The sequence below is a fragment of the Corella eumyota genome, chromosome 7, assembly GCF_963082875.1.
Source record: "Corella eumyota chromosome 7, kaCorEumy4.1, whole genome shotgun sequence".
NCBI classification, from domain to species: domain Eukaryota; kingdom Metazoa; phylum Chordata; class Ascidiacea; order Phlebobranchia; family Corellidae; genus Corella; species Corella eumyota.
The window spans coordinates 12,365,460-12,388,622 of NC_137496.1; the positions used below are offsets into that span (position 1 = coordinate 12,365,460).

The window sequence follows — 23,163 nt, forward strand, 5'->3', positions numbered from 1 at the left end:
TTAACTGTCTTTAACTTAAAAATAAAACCTTCCGATTGGGTCGACGGAGACCGCTACAAAACATTGTAACTATAGCACGAATGTAGTTTTATTAATTAGTATTTCGACGCAGTTTTTACGTAGTTATTAGGTTATGCCCGTGTTATATCTTTCGTTGTACGTTAAATATAATATGTGAAACAATCAAATTACTTACGTCATATTTTTATAACTCAGACAAAAGTTTACTATTTATTATAATGCCAGATTTAACCAACAAACTTAAAATATTAAATAACTAAATTCAAATAGTCAGATTCATCATAAGACTTCAGTAATGAAGGCTATGGTAGAATCTGTGGTGACCCCAAATCAACAATAAACAAGTAACCTAACCAATAATCAATAAATAACTACATAAACAACAGTTCGAATTTAAATAACCCCTACACTACCAGTTGTTTTTGCCAAATACAGATATTGCAATAGTTTAATAATAGCGACGCCTGACTAAAGCCTATAAATAACCTTCTATATTCGATTAATAAGGCAAAAGAGAGCATATTAATAATGGCTACCCTATCACAATTAAATTCATTCTTTTCTAAGTATAGTTTTTAAAACGAAATTAACTTCAAAATCTATTAAAACATGCACAATTTTAAGTTCTAAAAACTAACAAAAATCTATCAGTGCAAATAGAAAAAACCGTTAATATAAAATGTTTACAAAAATGTATGCAACTATTTCAATAAGCACAACTTTGCCGTATAAAAAATTCAATAAATAGGGGCATAAGTTTGATTATACGAAAAGAGAACTTGAAAAGACAAGGTCCAAAAATCTCATAAAATTACCAAAAAGGCAAGGCCTAAAATCCTAGGAAATAAAAACAAATCAGAAAACAAAGCGGAAAATCTATCAAAAAAAACAACTAAAAAAAGCAATGCATACAATCTTAAAGAATTAACTAAAAAAAGCAAGTCACAAAATTTCTCTTACAGCAAGATTAAAGGTTACAAAAACATGTTATAAGTGCTATGAGTAAAATATAAAAATATGAAGAAAAGTGTTAAATATAACTGAGAAAAAAAATGTTGATTACAAAAGTTAAATAAAAAAAAGGTAAAATTTAAATATGAATTTGACATAAAATTTAAATTGCATAATGTGCTTGTATAAAAGATAATAAATAAAAATAGGAAAAATTATAAGGCAAGAATAAGATTTGAACTCTTCAATTAGTTACTAGAAAGAAAAGACAGTTAACTTACTTAACTCTTTTTAAGTTGTAAGTAACTAGCAAGAGCCACAATTACTATTTAAGTATAAAAAGTTTGTAACTAATCAGAAAAATTATATTCTTCAATTTTTTTAGCCAACACATTACTTTTGTCGATCTTGGTGTCTTTAAAATGGATAGCTAAAAAAAAGTGTTAAATATAATTGAATACCATAATTATTAAAAACTAGGTTTTTATGTTGTTAGGAACTGTTTGTACCACCACATTTAATTATTAAAATATGCATTCCTACACAAAAAAAACATACCAGTAGATGTTAATTTTACTGTAGAGTTGTCTCCAATGTTAACCTGAAATTTTGGTCCTAAACTTCCTAGACAAACAATTTAGAAGTTAGTCATGCATTGTAAAATCTTGAAAAATAAAATGTTGGTTTAAACACAAAACTGACCTTGTGGAGGATTAGTAGAGGTTGGAAAAGGTCCGGTGGAAGTAGATGGAAGACATTCACCCTAAAAACAAAAATATTCAATTAAAACAGTAAAAATTGTATAATACAATTAGCAAGCATTTTGTGCACCTTTTTCAATTTTTTATTAAAAGATATAATAAAGGACTATTTTAATTAAAATATTTTTTTTAGCTTACTGCATCTTCCACATCACTGGTCTGCTTACTAGAACCCTGAATTTGTTGATCTTTTTTAGGCTCAGTATTTTGTGTTTTAACTTGTTCTTCTAAACAAAATTGTGTACTTATATATGATACTAATAAACTTATTTTCCTAACATTTACTTCATTTAAAGTTTTGATATAAGGACACAAACCTGCTGGTTGTCGGGGAATTTCAGGAAATAAAAATTGTCCATCATCAACTTCTTTAGTTGTAAGATTTTTAACCGAATAAGTAAATAATTCTTCTGATGGGCTTCTATTTTCAAATCCAGGTTTGGAAATTATGCGGATTACATCAGTTAGATTAACTGTGCTCTTATAAATTTTTGAAGAAGTTTCAAAATCCTTGTGGGAAATTGTGAACAACACCTTGTCAATTTGCCTAAAAATATTAAGTCAGAATTTAAATAATAATGTTTTAAGCCTAAATAGTATGGTGAAGTCATAAAAACCATGAACAATTAACCTTATAGGAACAATCACAATGAAAACTGAACTTCCATTTGATTTAATGTTATCTTTGTTGTCCATAACAAACAATTTTAAATTTGATTTTTGTTCATGGTAACAATCAAATATTTTATCTTTTTGGGGATTTTCGTTCTTGGCTTTATTTTTGTTCTTTCCAAATATCCAATCCTTTACAACCCTAAACCTTTAACATAAAAAGCATTTAAATAAAAATAATTTTACAGACAGTTTTTTTTAAATAAAACATATTTATTATTTACAAAGATAAATGATGAACTTGAAACTGAATTGTTCGAGAATCTCCCAAAATAACTTCAGCGATATCTTCCCAAACTGTTCCATCCTGACTTACTTGAGGCTTAAATAATAACAAAAACATATTAAAAAAAACTTGATTGCAAAATAGACTACACCCAATGTTATTTTTTAAATTATTGAGGTTAAACTAACACATGTTTTTATACCCAATAACAGATGAAAATTACAAATTTGTATTTTTTTTTATATCTTTATCCTTGATGTGAAAAGGTCAACTTACAATCTAAACACATCACCTCAACCCAGTCTCAATTGCCTTTTGCAGTTTGGCTCATCAGGAGTTTATACCGTGTATAGTGGCTAACTCAATGGCACTACAGCACAAGAGCAGTGAGAATCAAACCCAGGACCTCATGTAGTGTTGCAAGTGTTCTAACCACTACACCACCTTACATGTGATCGAAAATAATAAATTTGCTAGTTGAATAAAGCATTTTTTTTATTCTTTCTTAAGCTACTTTTATTAATCTCTTATTTTAAAAGTTAACAGACAAAAACTTGAATAGATACAAACCCTAAATGAAAAACAGAATCTTATTGTTAAAATACTCAAAAGTTATCCTGCTAGTTTTTTACTTAAAGCAAATTGATTTTGACAAAATTTTACTATATATGATAATTTCTAATTCCATCCTAAACAAAATTTACAAAAACAAAATTACCGAGACTACACAGGTTCCAGTTGTTGAGTAAAATGGGGTGGAAAGAGATATTGTAACTGGAACCTTGAACTTTAATCCATGTGGCAAGCATTCAAATTGAGGAGTCAACAAATATGTTGGGTTTTTCTTAATAAAAATTAGTACTGTACATTAGTTATTGATAGTTGATAACCAATTTACAGTTTTGTTTAAAACAAACATAGGTACAAATAAATACATAAAAATACTGTTATTTTGAACAAATTATTTACTTAACCACTAATAAAAGTAAATAAAAGTTTTAGCATGCAAAAATGTTTAACAAATTCGTAAAAGCAAAAACCTTGGTTGGGAGAGTAATATCATTACAACATTCAACATGGTCAGTAATTTGAACATCCTCATCAAGTGCATCTTTAGGAATATCAATGTAACATCCTGATACTTCAACTCTGCCTCCTTTTACACCAACTATTTGACTTGTAGTGTCTTTATAACAATATGATATATTTTTATCCTAGTTTATCAAAAAAAAAACTGTAAACAATCAATAAAAACCCAAATTAGAAAACTGATTAAATCAATAAAACTAAAGATAAAAATTAAATAAAGTATTATGGCAAACTTACCAGATATATTCTCATATATAACTTCAATTCCTGATGCAGTTAAATCTTTAGCCTTTAAACAATAAAAAAAAACATTTGAATCATATTTGAATTATTTAATGTTTTATACAATAATTTCACACATAAAAAGAACCTAGTTTTTTAGTTACCTGGTTAGTTTTTAGTGTTACTGGTTTGGTTAATGATTGATCAGATTGATCTTGTGCGATGGAATATTCTTCTGGCAAACCAAAAACTCCTCGTATTTTAGTAGTCGGTAAATTTAGCTGCATAAAATATTATACAACACATATTACATTTCTCATAACATTATTTAAAAATGCCAAATTGTATCAAAAACCTAAAAATCATAAAATTAAGCTATAAAATACAAAACCTATTTACAAACCTTTGCATTCTTATATCTTGCAACTCTCAGTAATTCTCGTCCTTCAAAATCAACATCACAACCATAAAGATACATGTAAACAATTTTGTGCAAACAATCACACAGCTTTGTAATGTCATCAAGTGAGAGTTTGTTGTAACTTAGGTCCATAAAACTAACCTAATATTTAGTAAATTTGTAAAATTGTTTCATTACAAGTACTTACTAAAAAAAACTAAATCTATAAAATAAAGGATTGTTTAAAACTAATTTTTAAATATCTTAACTAATTTAAAACAAAAATTGTACAAGAACAAAAAAGTATTTGTTTACCTTTATGCTTGATTTTTCTTTTATTATCGGAAGAACTTGGTGAGAAAACATTGCTAAACTGTCATCCCTAAACCTTGGATGTACTTCTAACTCCACTGGTTTAATTGAAAGTTGAAGGATTTCAACGAGACTTGTAACATCATTGGGATAAAGATCATCATAGATACCCACGTTTGAAGGTAAATGTTCAATAACCCAATCTGCAAGTTCTCTTCCGTATTCTTTTGTTAATTCATATAAAGAAACAAGATTTAGTGAATACTCTTGCTCTAAATAATAACTAAGGTAGTTAAACAAAATATTTCTCTTTGGTGCTAAATCAGTTTCTAAACCCAACATCTTCTTTACCTTCTTTGAGTTTTGTTCATTACACAAACCATAAAGAAATTTGCACACATTAAACTTGAAAGTTTTTGTTTTTAAATCTTTCATTAACCAGGTAAATGTGGATTCAAACTCATCCAGAGAAAGAGGTTGAATCATGTAAACTGCACAGAGAAAGTAATGCCAATCTAAATTTGAATATTTCATGTGTTCTAACCCTTTAAATAGGTTTTGTCGAGTTTTAGCATTTTTAAAATGTTTAAATCTGTTAGAAATGTTAAATTTTTTCAGTCCAAAGTTTTCAAATACAATTTCTTTTTTCATTATTCCGTTGTAGGCTAATTTAGTCAACTTGGTCAACTCCTCACTGCTAGTCTGCCCAGATTTAAAGCAGTCTTGGGTAAATGTCAACATTTTACTTGTCATTGTAGTTGTTAAAAAACAATCATCAGTTTTATTTGCCTGAATAAAATAATCAAATTTCATTTCCACAGTTTTAAAACATAAAATTGAATTTCGACCCAAATTTTGACAAAAAAGTTAAATTGAATTTTAAAAAGTAAGGCACCTTTGGATAATTTATTATCTGCTGTGTTGTTATTGTTAATATTAATATCATGACATTATGTTGCACACTGTATTTTTTATTACTAATAATGTAAGTTACTTAGCTTTTTGTTGTTTTTGTTAAAATGTTGGGTTTAAACCCTTTTACATTTCAAATATTTAATATAGTAAATGTAAAGTGGTATAAAAATAAAAGTTGTAAATAAACTGGTATAGTAAATTATTGTTCCATGCTCTCTCTCTACATAAAAGTTTAGCAAAATTTTATATTACCTGAGTAGATGTTAGCTTAACTATATCAGCAGTTAGTTGATCAGATGGTTCTTGTAGGTTTAAATAATCTTTAGGTAAACCATGAACACCTTCTATTTTAGTTTCCTAAAAAAATTAGCATTTTAATAACATTGATCTTTTATGTGTAAGTTACATGTAATTCTAAAATAAGTTGTTTTATCAGCATACGTTTAATTAATTAAATAAAATTTAGCACAAAAATCGTTATTTAAAGCTAATAGTAAATTCAAAATAAATTAGGTTTTTGTAAAATTGAATTAGTTTGCCTTAAGTTTGTTTACATATTTACAAACCTTTGCATTCTTATTTCTTGCAACTCTCAGTAATTTTCGTCCTTCTGAATCAACATCACAACCATAAAGATACATGTAAACAATTTTGTGCAAACAATCACACAGATTTGTGATGTCATCAATTGAGAGTTTGTTGAATCTCAGGTTAATGGAACAAACCTAATATTTAATAATTTATTCAAAACAGAGAAATACAAACAATGAATTCCAGTTTACTCACTTTTATTTTGAAATATAAAAAAAATATTTATATTTAAACAAATAGGTTATTTAAAATACCAAACTCTATTTACATTATTAAATTTAATAAAACACATTTAAATAAAAAAATGTAATTTCACGCTACAAATAACAAAAATATTTGTTTACCTTTATATTTGATTTTTTTTTTATTATTGGAAGAACTTGGTGAGTAAACATTGTTAAACTGCCATTCTCAAAAGTTGGATCATCTAAACCTAACTCAACTGGTTTAATTGAACTTTGTAATTTGTCAACAAGTTCATCGACATCTTTTGGATAAACAACTCCATCAATTTCAATCTATAAAAGTACAACATGTGAGTAACATATTTTATAAAAATTAGTTTAATACTTTTAACAAATTTAATTTTTATTTAATAACCAACTTGAATTTACTTATTAAAACAAGTAGAAGGTTGGTTTGTTGTTATTGGAAGTTTAATAATTTATTGTTATAAATATAAAATTTAACACAAAAGTTATTCCAATTTGGATTAATTTTTTAAGTTTGATTTAAATTTTTAATTTACTATGACAAAAAAACTTGATTTATGAAATAACGCCTCTTAAAAAGACAAAGAATATAATTTTAATAGATGTTATTATAAAAACAGGAAAAAAAGTGATGTTGTAGTTCTTACATTAAATCTCCATCTACTTGAAGTTATTTGTATAGGAGAATGGGTATCACCAAGATAGTACTAAATATTAAATATAAATTATATATGATTTGTATAAAAGCTTTTATTATAGTAAAATTTTTATGAGTTTTAGCTGGCTTAAATTAAGATTTATAAATAAAAAGATTTGTATAAATTCAAGAAATATATATCAAATAATATAATCCTAAATACGGAAAGTATGCAAAAAATTATTAATTTACTCTATAGTAACAGGGTGTAAAGTTTTTATTCTAAGGCCTAGAAAAACTATACTACATTTAGCGAAACACAATAAAAACATTGTTATCAATTAAAATTAAACAAAATAAATTTCAAACAAGGCTGTTTTAAAAATTAAATGCAAGTCCAAAAGAAATTAAAATGAACATAAATAATTCTATTTATTAAAAAAATTAGTAACATGGCGTACAATGTAATTATTGAAAAGATAAGTTTTCTTGCATAATATTATTTTTCTAAATATTAATAGAAGGTTTAGTTTGCGATGGTTTATGTTAATTATGCGAAAAAGATTATGTTACAATTAATTAGTCTTAAAACTATTACAATTTGGGATTGCCTAAAAATTCTACAATAAATTAAGTTAAGGTAATTATCTATTTAAGTTGGAAAAGACTTTTAAAGTAAATAGTAAGTTAAACTTTAAATTTAATAATTAAAAAACAAGCAATTATTTTAAATATGTTTAAGTTTATTAATTAAACAATCAAAATATTTTAATTGCTTTCTTACCTCACTTTCACTATCACTTTTAGACCATTCCATAAATGAAGAAGATGGAAGAGTCTATTTAATAAAAAATTACTAACATGGTGTTTATTGTTAGTATGGAAAAGATAAGTTTCTTGCATAATATTATTTTTTTGATTTAGTTATACAAAGAAATTTATGTTTTAATTTAAATAATAAAATAGCTGTACACAAAACTATATCAAAATCCAAGATATTTACAAATGCCTTAAACTAAACCATGCCTTTTATAGTTGATTACCACAAATAAAGAATTGAAAGTTGATTACCACAAATAAAAAAAAAAAAATTATATATAAATAAAAAAAGTGTAAACTGACAAATAATATAACTAATTCCACCGTTTAACTAATTAAAGTTTGACCAAATTTTACAGAAGAAGGTTGAAAAGTGGTTTTCATATTATTTTGCAATATTCAGGACGCTAATAAAAAGGATGCTGCCTTAGCTCTCGAAAATAATTTTTTGTCAAGTATTCCTACATACTAAAGTAAAGCAATAAGGATCAACGTTACAATGCTACTGAAAGTATATTATTTGTTATATAGCCTATACATAAAGTGTTAGGTAAATTAACTTTCGTACAATAGTTTAGTGGTTGTAGTGTCATAAAAGCAGTGGAAATTAAACCAATAACCTTATGTATTCGAGCCAAGTGTTGCGACCACTACACCATATTTATTTATTTTTAGCAAATTTAGTTTGCAATTAATATAAAACTCACAGAAACTTCAGGTTCAGATGTTTTTTGACTAAATTTCCCTCTTTGCTTTATCGGTTCAGTTGTTCCAGCTTCATTCAAAATCTTCTCCTTTAAAGTAACTGAAACATTTTCGTCCAAGTCCTGCAAAATCATAAAATTTGATTAACATTTTAATATACTTTGTTAATTAAAATTATTTAAAGTAAACAGTTGTTATTGCATGATGTATATCTACGCAATAACTCATGCAAGCTTGTACTACAGGTAGTAGTAAAATAAAAGATGTGGGAAGTTGGAGGTGCGGAAAATACCGAGGCCTTTTGTAAAAGTTAACAAAAAATCGCTTAATGCAGAAAAAGCTTTATACACTTTTTTAAACTTCTATTGCGTCTTATATTCGGTTTTGCATCATTCCTTGACCTTTAAAGTTATTTCCACATCATCCTTTAGCTCTTTAGGTAAATACCGTATTTATCCCGCAGTAAAAAACAAAAATTTACTTCCGTCTAGCATTTTGCAATTTTTGTTAACGTTTACATACGGCCCCGCATCTCATACTTTAGTATTGTCCGTATTAAGTTACATTTAAAACAGCACAAAAAAATTAAGTGTCTTTATTTTATAATCAATTTATAAAAAATTTTAATTAAAGCAACAACTTACATCCATGATTTAAGAAGCTATTCGTTTATCGACTGATATACTTCAAAGTTTTTCTCCATGAAAATCAGAGATATTTTGAGTTAAATCTTCTAACAACCAAACTCCTGTTACTTAGATCAACTTCTATATATATAAAGTAAAATATTGTTGAAATTATTTCAATTGCTGTAGCGCCCTAGAGTAAGGCGCTATAAACGGTACTAACTCCTGCTGAGCCAATACTTAAGTAGCAGGTTAATTATAATCTATAATACCCCAAATTGCTGAAGACTAGAAACTGGGTCGGGGTAACTGATGTTACTCTATGTTTAAGTCGCGCATTGTAGGCGTTGCGTTTGTTTGACTACTACAATTATTCGATGATTATTACATAATAATACAATTATTTAAGCGAACAAAAACTATTATACTTTCTATATAACGTCACAAAGTTTAATTAATATCTAACTTTCAATTCTGACATCACTAAGTTCCTGTTTATGACGTTTTACAACTATTTGTTTTGGCGTGTTTCCAGTAACCGATTTGTGACAGAATTTATAACCTCTGTTTTTTATAGGATTAAAAAAATCGAACTTAGATTTTAATTTACTTAATATAATTAATGTAACAAAAAGAAAATAAATATTTAACAATTTTTTATTATTTTAACCTAATGTTCGATAAATAATTTGTCAATGGGCTTTGACTCAAGAATTAACATCATTTATATTGACTTAAATGCTACAACGTGGAAGCGCATAGGCACCTGTAGAGGCTGTAGTAAAGCAAAGTGTTTCGATCATTGCACTATGCCGACGGTTAACTTACTATAACATTTACAATTAATTTAGGTACGAAAGATCGCATTAATGGGTTGCTACCAGTTGTTTGGTGGAATCTAAATGTTATTTAAGTTTAATGATAGCGACGGCTGGTTAAACCCTATAATAACCTTTTATATTTCGTTAATAAGGCAAAATAGAGCATATTAATATTGGGTGTTGTTCTACCCTATCACAATTAAATTAATTCTTTTCTAAGTATAGTTTTTAAAACGAAATTAACTTCAAAATCTATTAAAACATGCACAATTTTAAGTTCTAAAAACTAACAAAAAACTATCAGTGCAAATAGAAAAAAAACGTTAATATAAAATGTTTACAAAAATGTATGCGACTATTTCAATAAGCACAACTTTGCCGTATAAAAAATTCAATAAATAGGGCCATAAATTTTTTAAAACAGTAAAAATTGTATAATACAATTAGCAAGCATTTTGTGCACCTTTAAACAGTCAATTTTTTATTAAAAGATATAATAAAGGACTATTTTAATAAAAATATTTTTTTTAGCTTACTGCATCTTCCACATCACTGGTCTGCTTACTAGAACCCTGAAATTGTTGATCTTCTTTTGGCTCATTATTTTGTGTTTTGACTTGTTCTTCTAAACAAAATTGTGTACTTATATATGATACTAATAAACTTATTTTCCTAACATTTACTTCATTTAAAGTTTTGATATAAGGACACAAACCTGCTGGTTGTCGGGGAATTTCAGGAAATAAAAATTGTCCATCATCAACTTCTTTAGTTGTAAGATTTTTAACCGAATAAGTAAATAATTCTTCTGATGGGCTTCTATTTTCAAATCCAGGTTTGGAAATTATGCGGATTACATCAGTTAGATTAACTGTGCTCTTATAAATTTTTGAAGAAGTTTCAAAATCCTTGTGGGAAATTGTGAACAACACTCTTTCCATTTGCCTAAAAATATTAAGTCAGAATTTAAATAATAATGTTTTAAGCCTAAATAGTATGGTGAAGTCATAAAAACCATGAACAATTAACCTTATAGGAACAATCACAATAAAAACTGAACTTCCATTTGATTTAATGTTATCTTTGTTGTCCATAACAAACAATTTTAAATTTGATTTTTGTTCATGGTAACAATCAAATATTTTATCTTTTTTGGGATTTTCATTCTTGGCTTTATTTTTGTTCTTTCCAAATATCCAATCCTTTACAACCCTAAACCTTTAACATAAAAAGCATTTAAATAAAAATAATTTTACAGACTATTTTTTTTAAATAAAACATATTTATTATTTACACAGATAAATGATCAACTTGAAACTGAATTGTTCGAGAATTTCCCAAAATAACTTCAGCGATGTCTTCCCAAACTGTTCCATCCTGACTTACTTGTGGCTTAAAAAATAACAAAAACATTATATAAAAAAACTTGATTGCAAAATAGACTACACCCAATGTTATAGTTTAAATTATTGAGGTTAAACTAACACTTTTTTTTATACCCAATAACAGATGAAAATTACAAATTAGTATTTTTTTTTATATCTTTATCCTTGATGTGAAAAGGTCAACTTACAGTCTAAACACATCACCTCAACCCAGTCTCAATTGCCTTTTGCAGTTTGGCTCATCAGGAGTTCATACCGTTTATAGTGCCTAACTCAATGGCACTACAGCATAAGAGCAGCAAGAATTGAACCCAGGACCTCATGTAGTGTAGCAGATATTCTGACAACTACACTACCTTACATGTGATCGATCATGCCAGTTTTTAGCTTAACTACATGTGATCGATCATGCCAGTTTTTAAAAGCAAATTGATTTTGACAAAATTTTACTATATATGGTAATTTCTAATTCCATCCTAAACAAAATTTACAAAAACAAAATTACCGTGACTACACAGGTTCCAGAGGTTGAGTAAAATGGGGTAAAAAGAGATATTGTAACTGGAACCTTAAACTTTAATCCATGTGGCAAGCATTTAAATTGAGGAGTCAACAAATATGTTGGGTTTTCCTTAATAAAAAAATAGTACTGTACATTACTTATTGATAATTGATAACCAATTTACAGTTTTGTAAACATAGGTACAAATAAATACGTAAAAATATTGTTATTTTAAACAAACTATTTACTTAACCACTAATAAAAGTAAATAAAAGTTTTAGCATGCAAATATATTTAACAAATTCGTAAAAGCAAAAACCTTGGTTGGGAGAGTAATATCATTACAACATTCCACATGGTCAGTAATTTGAACATCCTCATCAAGTGCACCTTTAGGAATATCAATGAAACATCCCGATACTTCAACTCTGCCTCCTTTAACACCAATCACCTTGCTTACAGTGTCTTAAAAACAATATAATATATTTTAATCCTAGTTTATTAAAAAAAAAGTGCAAACAATCAATAAAAACCCAAATTAACGAAACTGATTAAATCAATAAAACTAAAGATAAAAATTAAATAAAGTATTATGGTAAACTTACCAGATTTATCTTCATATATAACTTCAATTACTGATGCAGTTAAATCTTCAGCCTTTAAACAACAAAAAAACATTTAAATCATATTTGAATTTTTCAATGGGTTAATCAATAATTTCACACATAAAAAGAACCTTGTTTCTTAATTACCTGGTTAGTTTTTAGTGTTACTGGTTTGGTTAATGATTGATCAGATTGATCTTGTGCAGTGGAATATTCTTCTGGCAAACCAAAAACTCCTCGTATTTTAGTAGTCGGTAAATTTAGCTGTATAAAATATTATACAACACATTAATTAAAAAAAAATGCCAAAATTGTATCAAAAACCTAAAGATCATAAAATTAAGCTACAAAATACAAAACATTAACAAACATTTGCATTCTTATTTCTTGCAACTCTCAGTAATTCTCTTCCTTCAAAAACTTCACAACTATCAAGATTTAAGTTATCAATTTTGTGCAAACAATCACAAAACATTTATAAAAAAACAATAACAAACATACATTTAATTAGTTTTTAAAATACAACCTTACTACTAAAGTCACACTTAACTTGTATTTAAAATTTTAAAACATTGAAACAATAAGCAATAAAAATAAAGCTGTTATTAATAAGTAATATAATCTACAATATCCTAAACTGGCAAAGTCAACTCAAAACTGGGTTGGGGTAGTAGATGTTACTCTATGTTAGGGTGTGCATTTGACCTTTCCACATCAAGAAAAAATTAATACTAGATAAAAAAAAAACTACAAGAAATGTTTTTACAAATAAAGAATTTCATGACATAAATAATTGCTACTTAATAACTTATTATAAAAATAACAATTATGTGTTATTATACAAACAAGTAATAATAATAATAAACTTACAAAATTAGGTTCAGTTGTGTGAGTTTCTTGTAACATGCTAACCTCCTGTTCATCTGAAACATCTTTGTATGGATCCTAAATTAAATAAAGCAAACAAAAACATTTATTAAAATTTAGATATACTAGAGCATCAACTTACATCCATTATTTACTGAGCTAGTTGTTAAAAAACTGCCGTTTATGTTGTAGGAATTATTAAATTTACTTTAATTTTTACAAAAAAAGGTAAAACTTTTTGTCAAAACAGAATAACATAAATATTAAGTGCCCAAGTTGTTGACCTGCAGATATTGTTTATTTGTTCCCATAATAAAAAAATTTTTAGTTTATTTTTCATTGTATAGCTAAACATACCATTAAGAAATAAGTGCACTCACAAACTATTATTTACAATTATTGCCATATCTCTCTTGCACGGCTCCCGCAGACTCTGGTTTATTATTTAGTGCCTAAAACAATCTGACTTTTTAGGCAAAAATAGATCTAAAATTTCATTTTACTTACAACTACAACCGAGTTTTTACAATAAATGATAATTTACATAATTTACAAGACTTTATTTATGTGTGTGTGTAATGGTAAGAAAAAAGCATGTTTAAAAATTTTAAATATATCTCTTTGTGTATAATTAATAAACAACAACAACTATCCATAACTAAGACTACATTTCTGCTAATTTAATAAAATATTTTTAACATAATTTGTGTATTGTGTAATAAATTTTTGTTTAACAAAGTTACTTTTTCAGTTAACTTTGTCCACCTACGTTTGCGCAACATTTATGTTCCTAATTTTGAACTCAATGCAGAATTTTGCAATACCAGCAGCAAGTCTTGTAATGTCTACAATTTAACACAAGACTTTCTGTTTTTTCAGTTGCAGGAAACTATTTGTGTTTTGACTTGTTATTTGTTGCTGTGTTTTAACTTTTTTCTTACCAATTCTTTTTTCATGTTGGAGATTTAGTTTAAGTTTTATCCCAATTTTTAATTTTAATTAACATGATCTTTAATTAGATAAACATGATAATAACTAAGAGTGTAGTTCTTAAGATCTTACATTTGATCGACGTGTTGTTTGCATGGAAGAAGATTCCGCTTTTGGTTTAAAAAATTGCTGAATTCGTCGAAAAAAAATTTTTTTTTTTGGTGGTTTCACGATGTTCTTTAAACATAATAAAAAATTTAATTTTTAAAATTAAATTAAATTTTTTAAATTTTTTTGTTAGTTAGCTAGCTTAAATATAGATTTAAGAGCAAAGACATTTGTATAATTTTAAAAAATATATAAACAAATATTATAATTCTAAAGAGTGTTGTTATTAACTAAAATTAAACAAATAATTTTGAACCACATGTTGTTGCAAAAATTAAATGCAAGTCGAGAAGAAATTAGTATAAACACTATACCAGTGGTCGCAACCACCAGGCCCAGGCCCAGTTTGTGAGCCGTACGTTATCGGGCCACACATTTTTTTCGAGTTAAATTTTTAATTTACTATGACAAAAAAACTTGATTTATGAAATAACGCCTCTTAAAAAGACAAAGAATATAATTTTAAAAAATTTAATTATAAAAACAGGAAAAAAGTGATGTTGTAGTTCTTACATCAAATCCCCTTTCACTTGATGTTATTTGTATAAAAGAATGGGTATAACCAAGATAGATCTAAATATTAATATAAATTATATATGATTTGTATAAAAGCTTTCATTAAAGTAAAACCTTCAAAATTTTTTTATTAGTTTAAGCTGGCTTAAATATAGATTTATAAACAAAGACATTTGTTTAAATTTAAGAAATATATATAGAATATTATAATTCTAAAGAGTGTTGCTATCAATAAAAATTAAACAAATAATTTTGAACCACATGTTGTTGCAAAAATTAAATGCAAGTCGAGAAGAAATTAGTATATACACTATACCAGTGGTCGCAACCACCAGGCCCAGGCCCAGTTTGTCAGCCGTACGTTATCGGGCCACATACTTTTTTCGAGTTAAAATGCTTTGCAACAGAAAGGTGCTTAGTTTTTAATTTGTAAGCTTATTTTGTATTAGAAACATTCAAAACTGTTAATCATCGATTTGATATAGAAATTAACTGCTTTAAACTTGATACATCTTTATTTGTGAACATTTGGATTTTTTATAGGCTGTTCTGCGAAAAAAAATTCAGTTTTAAATCATTTCGTAATGCGAAAAGGGTTGTCGACCCCTGCTCTATACGGTCTTCAATATTAAAATAATCTGTATTACAATTCTATTAAGGCAGTTTGTGTACAAAACACCTAGTTCTCAGCTTTAGAAATTAAACTAAGGTAACTATCCGTTTCTAAGGTTAAAATATTTAATTTTACATTGAATGGTGACAAAACATTGTTACATTTATTATAACACTTAAAAAAACAATTTAATGTAATCTTTTTAATAAATTAAATAAAATATTTTCAGGGTAAGATCAAATGAAGTCACAATTTATAATTTGATTTTTTTAAATTTCAGATCAAATATAAAGTTAAATTTCAGATCAAATATAAAGTAGTTTTATATTGAATTTTGTATGCATTTTGAGCTTTTTGTTTTTTTTAGATTAGTACTGTTTATGGAAAACTTTTTTTAACTTTACTTTATTCTTATTTTACTTAAAAAATTAATAAGTTACTTTATCCTTATTTCACTTAAAAACAACAAAATATTCAATCTTATTAATTATATTAAAATTATACCTGGCTTTTCTTTCGAAGGTCCCTCCGTAGTGCATGAAAAGAATATGGAGTATCATGTCCCAAAGTCTAATTAAAAATATAAACAAATTATAATTTTACAATAAAGCCTTTTTTTAAAACCTTAAAAAATGTTTTACAAACTATTAAAATTGTTATACCATTACCATACATTAACAATTTTTCTGGCAAATTCCATTTTTGCAAAAAATAAAAGTTATTTCCCCCCCAACAAAACATTAAAATTATAACTAAACTTTAACAAACAAAATGACTAATCTCGTCACCAGTTTGTTAAATATTTTTAGTTTCCATAAATATTTAAATTTGTAGTTTTTTGTTTACTTTTGCTAAAATTAAAAAAAATTGAACATAACTTTATTAACAAGTTTTATTGCACCACAGTATTATTATTAAATCACTTAACCCTTTTTTGTTTAAAAAAATTGAATTAAATTTACTAATAAACATTATGCAAACACTTTTTTAAAGAAGCACTGTGTTAAATTACATAACAAAATTTTGCTAAAGTAATTGAGCATTGTAACTATATCATACAAAAATTCCACAAGAAATTAAACTAAGGTAAATATCCATTTTCAATGGTTAACATTTTTAATTTTACAATGAATGGTCACAAAAAATTGGTATATTTATTATAACACTTATAAACAAACAATTCAGTTTCTTCGCAATCTTTTTAATAAAATAAATGAAATATTTCAATTGGTGTTTTTACCATTTCTGCCATCTTCATATTTGGAATTTGAGACAAATTAAAATGAAAAGGTAGCCATGTAATAAAAAAAAATTAATAATACGTAACATTATCAAAAGAATAATTTTTTTGTATAGTATTTTAATTGGGTATTTCACTTGATAATTGGCTACCTTTTTACACTGGGAGTTAAGCGTGCTTATGAGTCAGTTTATGATAATTAGCAAATGAAGGTTATATTAAATAATATAGTTTTAATACAGTCGTTTTATCAAATGTCCTACATTTATTTACATTTATATAAAATAATGCATCACAGGCCAACCTATATGCTATTAATAGGGTTAGATCAAACAAAATCAAAATTTATAAATCTTTTTATAAAAGATTTGATTTTTTTTTTTTTAATTTCAAAGTAAATATAATGAAGTTTGTATTTTGCTTATTGGATCTTTAAATTGCCTATTAAAAATGCTTATTAAATTAAGCCTTATTGTACCAAATTACTAAATAAGCATAAACACTATACACCACTATACTAATCATACCATACAACAACTCTAACAAAATATTTCAAAAAACATTTCCATGAAATACATATAAAAGATTAACAACTTAGACAAAAAACAGAAAATTTTATTAATAAAATAAATTAAATATTTTAATTAGTGCTCTTACCATATTTTGCAGCCGTATATTTGGTTCCTATGTAATAAAAAAAATAATAATTATTTCTTGTATAATATAATAGGGTGTTCCACTTAATTTACATTAGCACTTAGGTGAACTAGTGAGTCAGTTTTTGATAATTAGCAAAATAAATGTTATCATGAATTACAATGCAGTCATTTTATCAAATGTTCTTGCACATTTACTTACAGAAAAGACATTACAAGCCAACCAATATGCTTTTAATAGGGGTAGATCACACACAATTCCAATTTATAAACCTTTTTATAGAGATTTGATTTTTTTTAAATTTTATAGCAAATAAAAAGTAGTTTTACATTAAAAATGGTTATTGGATTATGCCTTATTTTACCAAATTACTAAATAAGTATAAACACTATATCTTATAAATAATATAGTTTTAATGCAATCATTTTATCAAATGTCCTTGTACATTTATTTACTTTTAAATAAAATAATACATCACAGGCCAATCCATATGCTTCTAACTAAGGTAAGATCAAATAAAGTCACAATTTTTAAAAAAATTGATTTTTTTAAATTTCAAAGTAAATAAAACGTGGTTTTATATTGTATTTTGTATGCTTTTTGAGCTTTAAATTGCATTTTAAAAATGCTTACTAGATTAAGCCTTATTGTACTTAATTACTAAATAAGCAAAGTATTAACACTATATACCAGTATACTAATCATACCATACAACAACTCTTAACAAAATATTTCAAAAAACATTTCCATGAAATACATATAAAAGATTAACAACTTACACCAATAACAGAAAATTTTATTAATAAAATAAATTAAATATTTTAATTAGTGTTCTTACCATTTGTCCCAACTCTATATATGGAATATTGGGTACCTATGTAATAAAAAAAATAATAATTATTTCTTGTATAATATGATAGGGTGTTCCACTTGATTTACATTAGAACTTAAGTAAACTAGTGAGTCAGTTTTTGACAATTAGCAACTACACTAAGGAAATAGCAACTACACTAAGGAAATAAATAGCAACTACACTAAGGAAATTATAAATAATTTAATTTTATTTCAATAAATAACAAGAATTTGTTTTAATTTATAAAAAAAACTTAAACTTATTTCATTTTTAATGTAATTTAAATAAATAAAAAATATTAATTACTTACATCATCTTCACTTTCACTTAAAATTTCAGAATACTCATAAGATAAATGTGAAAATATCTGTTTAATAAATAACAAAAATATCAACACGGTAAATATAGTTAATGTCAGAAACAATACAATAAGTTTTTTACTTAATATCGTTTTCCCAAATTTCATTCTATATTGGCAACCTTTATACATTGTTTATCAGCAAAATATAAAAAAAAAATTTAACAAAATGAATGCTAAAATACATAATTACAATATTTTGCTAGTGAAATTTCATTTATTTTAAATTTTTTGTTAATTTTTATTACAAGTAATATTAATAAACCTACTGAAGATTTTGGGTCAGGGTTTTTATTTGTACATTAAGTGTAAATGGACAAGTAATTTTTCATTTTTTTTTTCAAAAATTTGTAATATTTATAGTGCCATAAAAGAGCCTAGTTTTAAAACTATTAAACCATGCCGTCTTTCTTTAATAAATTTATTTTGCAATTAACATAAAACTCACAGAAGCTTCAGGTTCATATGTTTTTTGACTAAATTCCTTTCTTTGCTTTATCGGTTCAGTTGTTCCAGCTTCATCTGAAATCTTACCCTTTAAAATACCTGGAACATTTTCGTCCAATGCCTGCAAAATTATAAAATTTAATTAACATTTTTTATACACTTTAAATAAAATTATTCAAAATGAGCTGTTGTTAGTGCTAAAAGAGAATTAGCTTTAGACTTAGAAACACAACTTAACTACTAAAGACAAAACACCTGATAATTTCTAAAACAAAGAAACTTATCTAATTTGATACAACCATAGAATTCAACATAAAACTACACTAAGGAAATTATATATAATTTAATTTTACTTTAAAAAATAACAAGAATTTGTTTTAATTTATACAATAAAGTTAATGTCAGAAACAATACAATAAGTTTTTTACTTAATATCGTTTTCCCAAATTTCATTCTATATTGGCAACCTTTATACATTGTTTATTAGCAAAAAAAAAAAAAAAATTTAATAAAATGATTGGTAAAATTAATAATTACAATATTTTGCTAGTGAAATTTCATTTATTTTAAATTTTTTGTTAATTTTTATTACAAGTAATATTAATAAACCTACTGAAGATTTTGGGTCAGGGTTTTTTTCAACAAATTCTTTTTTCCACTTTGTGGGTTGAGTTGTTTTAGTTTCGTCCAACTTTTTTATTGTCTTTAAATCCTATACATCATAAAAAAAACAGAATATAACATTTTTTAAAATAATTTTTAACTTGATTTATATTATTTTATTTGTACATTAAGTGTAAATGGACAAGTAATTCTTCATACAAAAATTTGTAATGTTTATAGTGCCATAAAAGAGCCTAGTTTTAAAACTATTAAACCATGCTGTCTTTCCTTAATAAATTTATTTTGCAATTAACATAAAACTCACAGAAGCTTTAGGTTTAGATGTTTTTTGACTAAACTTCCTTTCTTTGCTTTATCGGTTCAGTTGTTCCAGCTTCATCCAAAATATTACCCTTTAAAGTACCTGGATCATTTTCGTCCAAGTCCTGCAAAATCATAAAATTTGACTAACATTTTAACACACTTTGTTAATTAAAATTATTTGAAATAAACAGTTCTTATTGCATGATGTACATTTACACAATAACTCATGCGAGCTTGTACTACAGGTAGTAGTAAACTACGAGATGTGGGAAGTTGGAGGTGCGGTAAAGATCGAGGCCATATGTAATTGTTAACAAAAAATCGCTGAATGTAGAAATGATTATTTTATTTATCCCTTGCGTCTTATAATTAATTTTGACTTATGTCAAAGAAAAATAGGTTTAGATAACATTTTGCAAAAACTTTTAAAGATTATGTAATTTAAAAATAAATAGTGTTACATTATTGACAGTAGTTTAAATTACAATCCAACAATAAGGTTATTAAAACAAGTAGAAGGGTGGTTTGTTGTTATTGGGAGTTTAATTAATTTATTGTTATAATGAGAAAATTTAACAGAAAAGTTATTCCAAATTGGATTAACTTTTTAAGTTTTTCTTTTTTCATGTTAAAGATTTAGTTTAAGTTTTATCCCAATTTTTGATTTTAATTAACATGATCTTTAATAAGATAAACATGATAGTTACTAAGAGTGTAGTTCTTAAGACCTTACATTTGATTGAATTGTTGTTTGCATGGATAAAGATTCCGCTATCGGTTTAAAAAATTGCTGAATTCGTTGAAAAAAAACTTTTTTTTTTGGTGGTTGTTCTTTCACGATGTTCTTTAAACATAATAAAAAATTTAATTTTTAACAGAGTCTAATATACAACAAAAACATACTTTTGCACTTGTTATGTTACAGAACCTTAAATATAATAAAATTAAATATTAAAAAATATATAAACATATATGCCACATTAAAAAATAATTATGAGAACTGGCAATTTTAAAAACATTTCATTAAAAACAAGAAGTTTAATAATATTTTCAACTTTTTAAAACTAAATTTTTCCTAATGGTGTCAAATATTGTTATAATTAACACAACAAATTAAGAGTTATTAATTACAAGTAATTTTATTAAAATAAAAAATTTTGTTAGTATAAAACAAATTGCTTTTATTCTTATTGTGTAGTTCTTACCATTGGCATACTTCTACTTGGTTGAGGTAAAATCTAATAAAATTATAAATGTTTTATAGTTTTTATATTTTGACCTTTATTGTATTAAGAGCTTTAAAGGATTTTGTTAGTATAAAACAAATTGCTTTTATTCTTAATGTGTAGTGGTGAAATATAATAAAATTATAGATGTTTTATAGTTTTTATACCCCTGCACTATATGGTTTAAACTTTTTAAAAACAGATAAAACAGTTAAGCTATTTAAAAGTAATAAATAATGACAGACAAAACATTTTAATTATTCACATCTTTAGAATTGGTTTTGTTAATATAAATTAATATTTTAGAAGATTGCAAAGAAAAATGTTATATTTCACTTATTGGTCCTACTTTGCTTTAAGAAATTGATTTAAACTTACGGTATGTTCAGATACTTTATCAAATTCTTTCTCCCTTTTTGTGGGTTCAGTTGTTGTAGTTTCATCCAACTTTTTAAGCTTTAATTTACCTGCATCATATTTTTCCAAATTCTAAATGATCATCAAATATCATAAACATTCATATGACACTTTTGTAATAAAAATACAAATCATAAAGTAAGTGTTTATTATGACATTTATTTTCCAATAATGCTGAATAAAAAATTAAGTAAAAAATGAGTCAAATAAAATTAGACATACAAAAAATAAAAATTTTTAATTAACATTTTTAATATAACATTTTTAAAATAACTTTTTACTTGATTTATATTATTTTATTTGTACATTAAGTGTAAATAGACAAGTAAGTCTTCATACAAAAGTTTGTAATGTTTATAGTGCCATAAAAGAGCCTAGTTTTCCAACTCCTACACTTTTTAGTAAATTTAGTTCGCAATTTATATAAAACTCACATAAGCTCCAGGTTCAGATGTTTCTTGACTAAACTTCCCTTTTTGCTTTATCGGTTCAGTTGTTCCAGCTTCATCCAAAATTTTACCCTTTAAAGTAACTAAAACATTTTCGTCCAAGTCCTGCAAAATCATAAAATTTAACTAACATTTTAATATACTTTGTTAATTAAAATTATTTAAAGTAAACAGTTGTTATTGCATGATGTACATTTACACAATAACTCATGCAAGCTTGTATTATGGGGTAGTACTAAAATAAGAGATGTGGGAAGTTGGAGGTGCGGTAAAGATTGAGGCCATTTGTAAAAGTTAACAAAAAATCGCTTTTCTAAACTTTCCTTGCGTCTTATAATCAATTTTGCATCATTGCACACCTTCATAATAAATCCTACATCATCCCCAAGCTCTCAAAGTAAATACTGCATTCACCCCGCAGTAAAGTACAAAAATTCTTTCCATCCCGCATTCCGCAAATTTTTGTTAACGTTTACATACGGTCCCGCATCTCATACTTTTGTATTGTCCGTATTAAGTTACATTTAAAACAGCACAGAAAAATTAGGTGTCTTTATTTTAAAATCAATTTATATAAAATTTGAATTAAGCATCAACTTACATCCATGATTTAAGAAGCTATTCGTTCATCGACTGATATACTTTAAAGTTTTTCTTCATGAAAATCACAGATATTTTAAGTTTAATCTTCTAACAACCAAACTCCTGTTACTAAAAAATAAAATATTGTTAAAATTAATTTAATTAAAAAACAATCATCAGATCAACCGTAGGCGTTGTGTTTGTCTAACTACTATGATTATTACATAATAATACACTTATTTAAGACAAACAAAAACCTCTTTATTCTTTCTTTATAACGTCGTCACAAAGTTTAAATGCATCCACTTAATTGTTTTTCAATTCTGACATCACTAAGTTCCTGTTTATGACGTTTTACAACTATTTGTTTTGGCGTGTTTCCTGTAACCGATTTGTGACAGAATTTATAACCTCTGTTTTTTAAAGGATTAAAAATATTGA

At 25.7% G+C, this 23,163-nt stretch overlaps 2 protein-coding genes across 3 annotated transcripts; both read right to left on the bottom strand.

Annotated features, from left to right (window-relative positions):
* Positions 1–208: 208 nt before the first annotated feature.
* On the bottom strand, positions 209–9,302 carry LOC145759091 (uncharacterized). 2 transcript variants are annotated; one of them, XM_082572833.1, is made up of 20 exons: positions 9,178–9,302; positions 8,536–8,655; positions 7,794–7,847; positions 7,020–7,079; positions 6,505–6,678; positions 6,136–6,294; positions 5,822–5,926; positions 4,658–5,443; positions 4,346–4,504; positions 4,107–4,223; positions 3,958–4,009; positions 3,672–3,817; positions 3,350–3,475; positions 2,630–2,727; positions 2,365–2,553; positions 2,051–2,280; positions 1,872–1,957; positions 1,675–1,735; positions 1,531–1,596; positions 209–1,402 (listed from the first exon to the last, which is right to left on the bottom strand). In XM_082572833.1, the coding sequence occupies exons 1-20, from the start codon at positions 9,181–9,183 to the stop codon at positions 1,323–1,325; spliced, it is 2,874 nt and encodes a 957-aa protein (XP_082428959.1). In that variant the 5' UTR covers positions 9,184–9,302; the 3' UTR covers positions 209–1,322. The 2 variants fall into 2 exon arrangements, with proteins under 2 accessions (XP_082428959.1, XP_082428958.1); XM_082572832.1 differs by having other exon boundaries at positions 1,872–1,960.
* An 8,998-nt stretch (positions 9,303–18,300) lies between these two features.
* LOC145759092 (uncharacterized) lies at positions 18,301–22,853 on the bottom strand. The gene is made up of 10 exons (XM_082572834.1): positions 22,742–22,853; positions 22,126–22,245; positions 21,653–21,763; positions 21,254–21,286; positions 20,782–20,892; positions 20,050–20,170; positions 19,735–19,833; positions 19,123–19,242; positions 18,627–18,683; positions 18,301–18,337 (listed from the first exon to the last, which is right to left on the bottom strand). The coding sequence occupies exons 1-6, from the start codon at positions 22,745–22,747 to the stop codon at positions 20,078–20,080; spliced, it is 474 nt and encodes a 157-aa protein (XP_082428960.1). The 5' UTR covers positions 22,748–22,853; the 3' UTR covers positions 18,301–18,337; positions 18,627–18,683; positions 19,123–19,242; positions 19,735–19,833; positions 20,050–20,077.
* Between the last annotated feature and the right edge of the window lie 310 nt (positions 22,854–23,163).

Coding starts and splice junctions, on each gene's coding strand:
- LOC145759092 (XM_082572834.1), bottom strand. Junction 21,764..22,125: donor CATCTGAACCTGGAGCTTAT/GTGAGTTTTATA, acceptor ATGATCATTTAG/AATTTGGAAAAATATGATGC. Junction 20,171..20,781: donor AAACAACAATTCAATCAAAT/GTAAGGTCTTAA, acceptor ATGATTTTGCAG/GACTTGGACGAAAATGATCC.
- LOC145759091 (XM_082572832.1), bottom strand. Junction 6,679..7,019: donor CAAGTAGATGGAGATTTAAT/GTAAGAACTACA, acceptor GTACTTTTATAG/ATTGAAATTGATGGAGTTGT. Junction 3,818..3,957: donor TATATATGAGAATATATCTG/GTAAGTTTGCCA, acceptor ATTGTTATAAAG/ACACTACAAGTCAAATAGTT.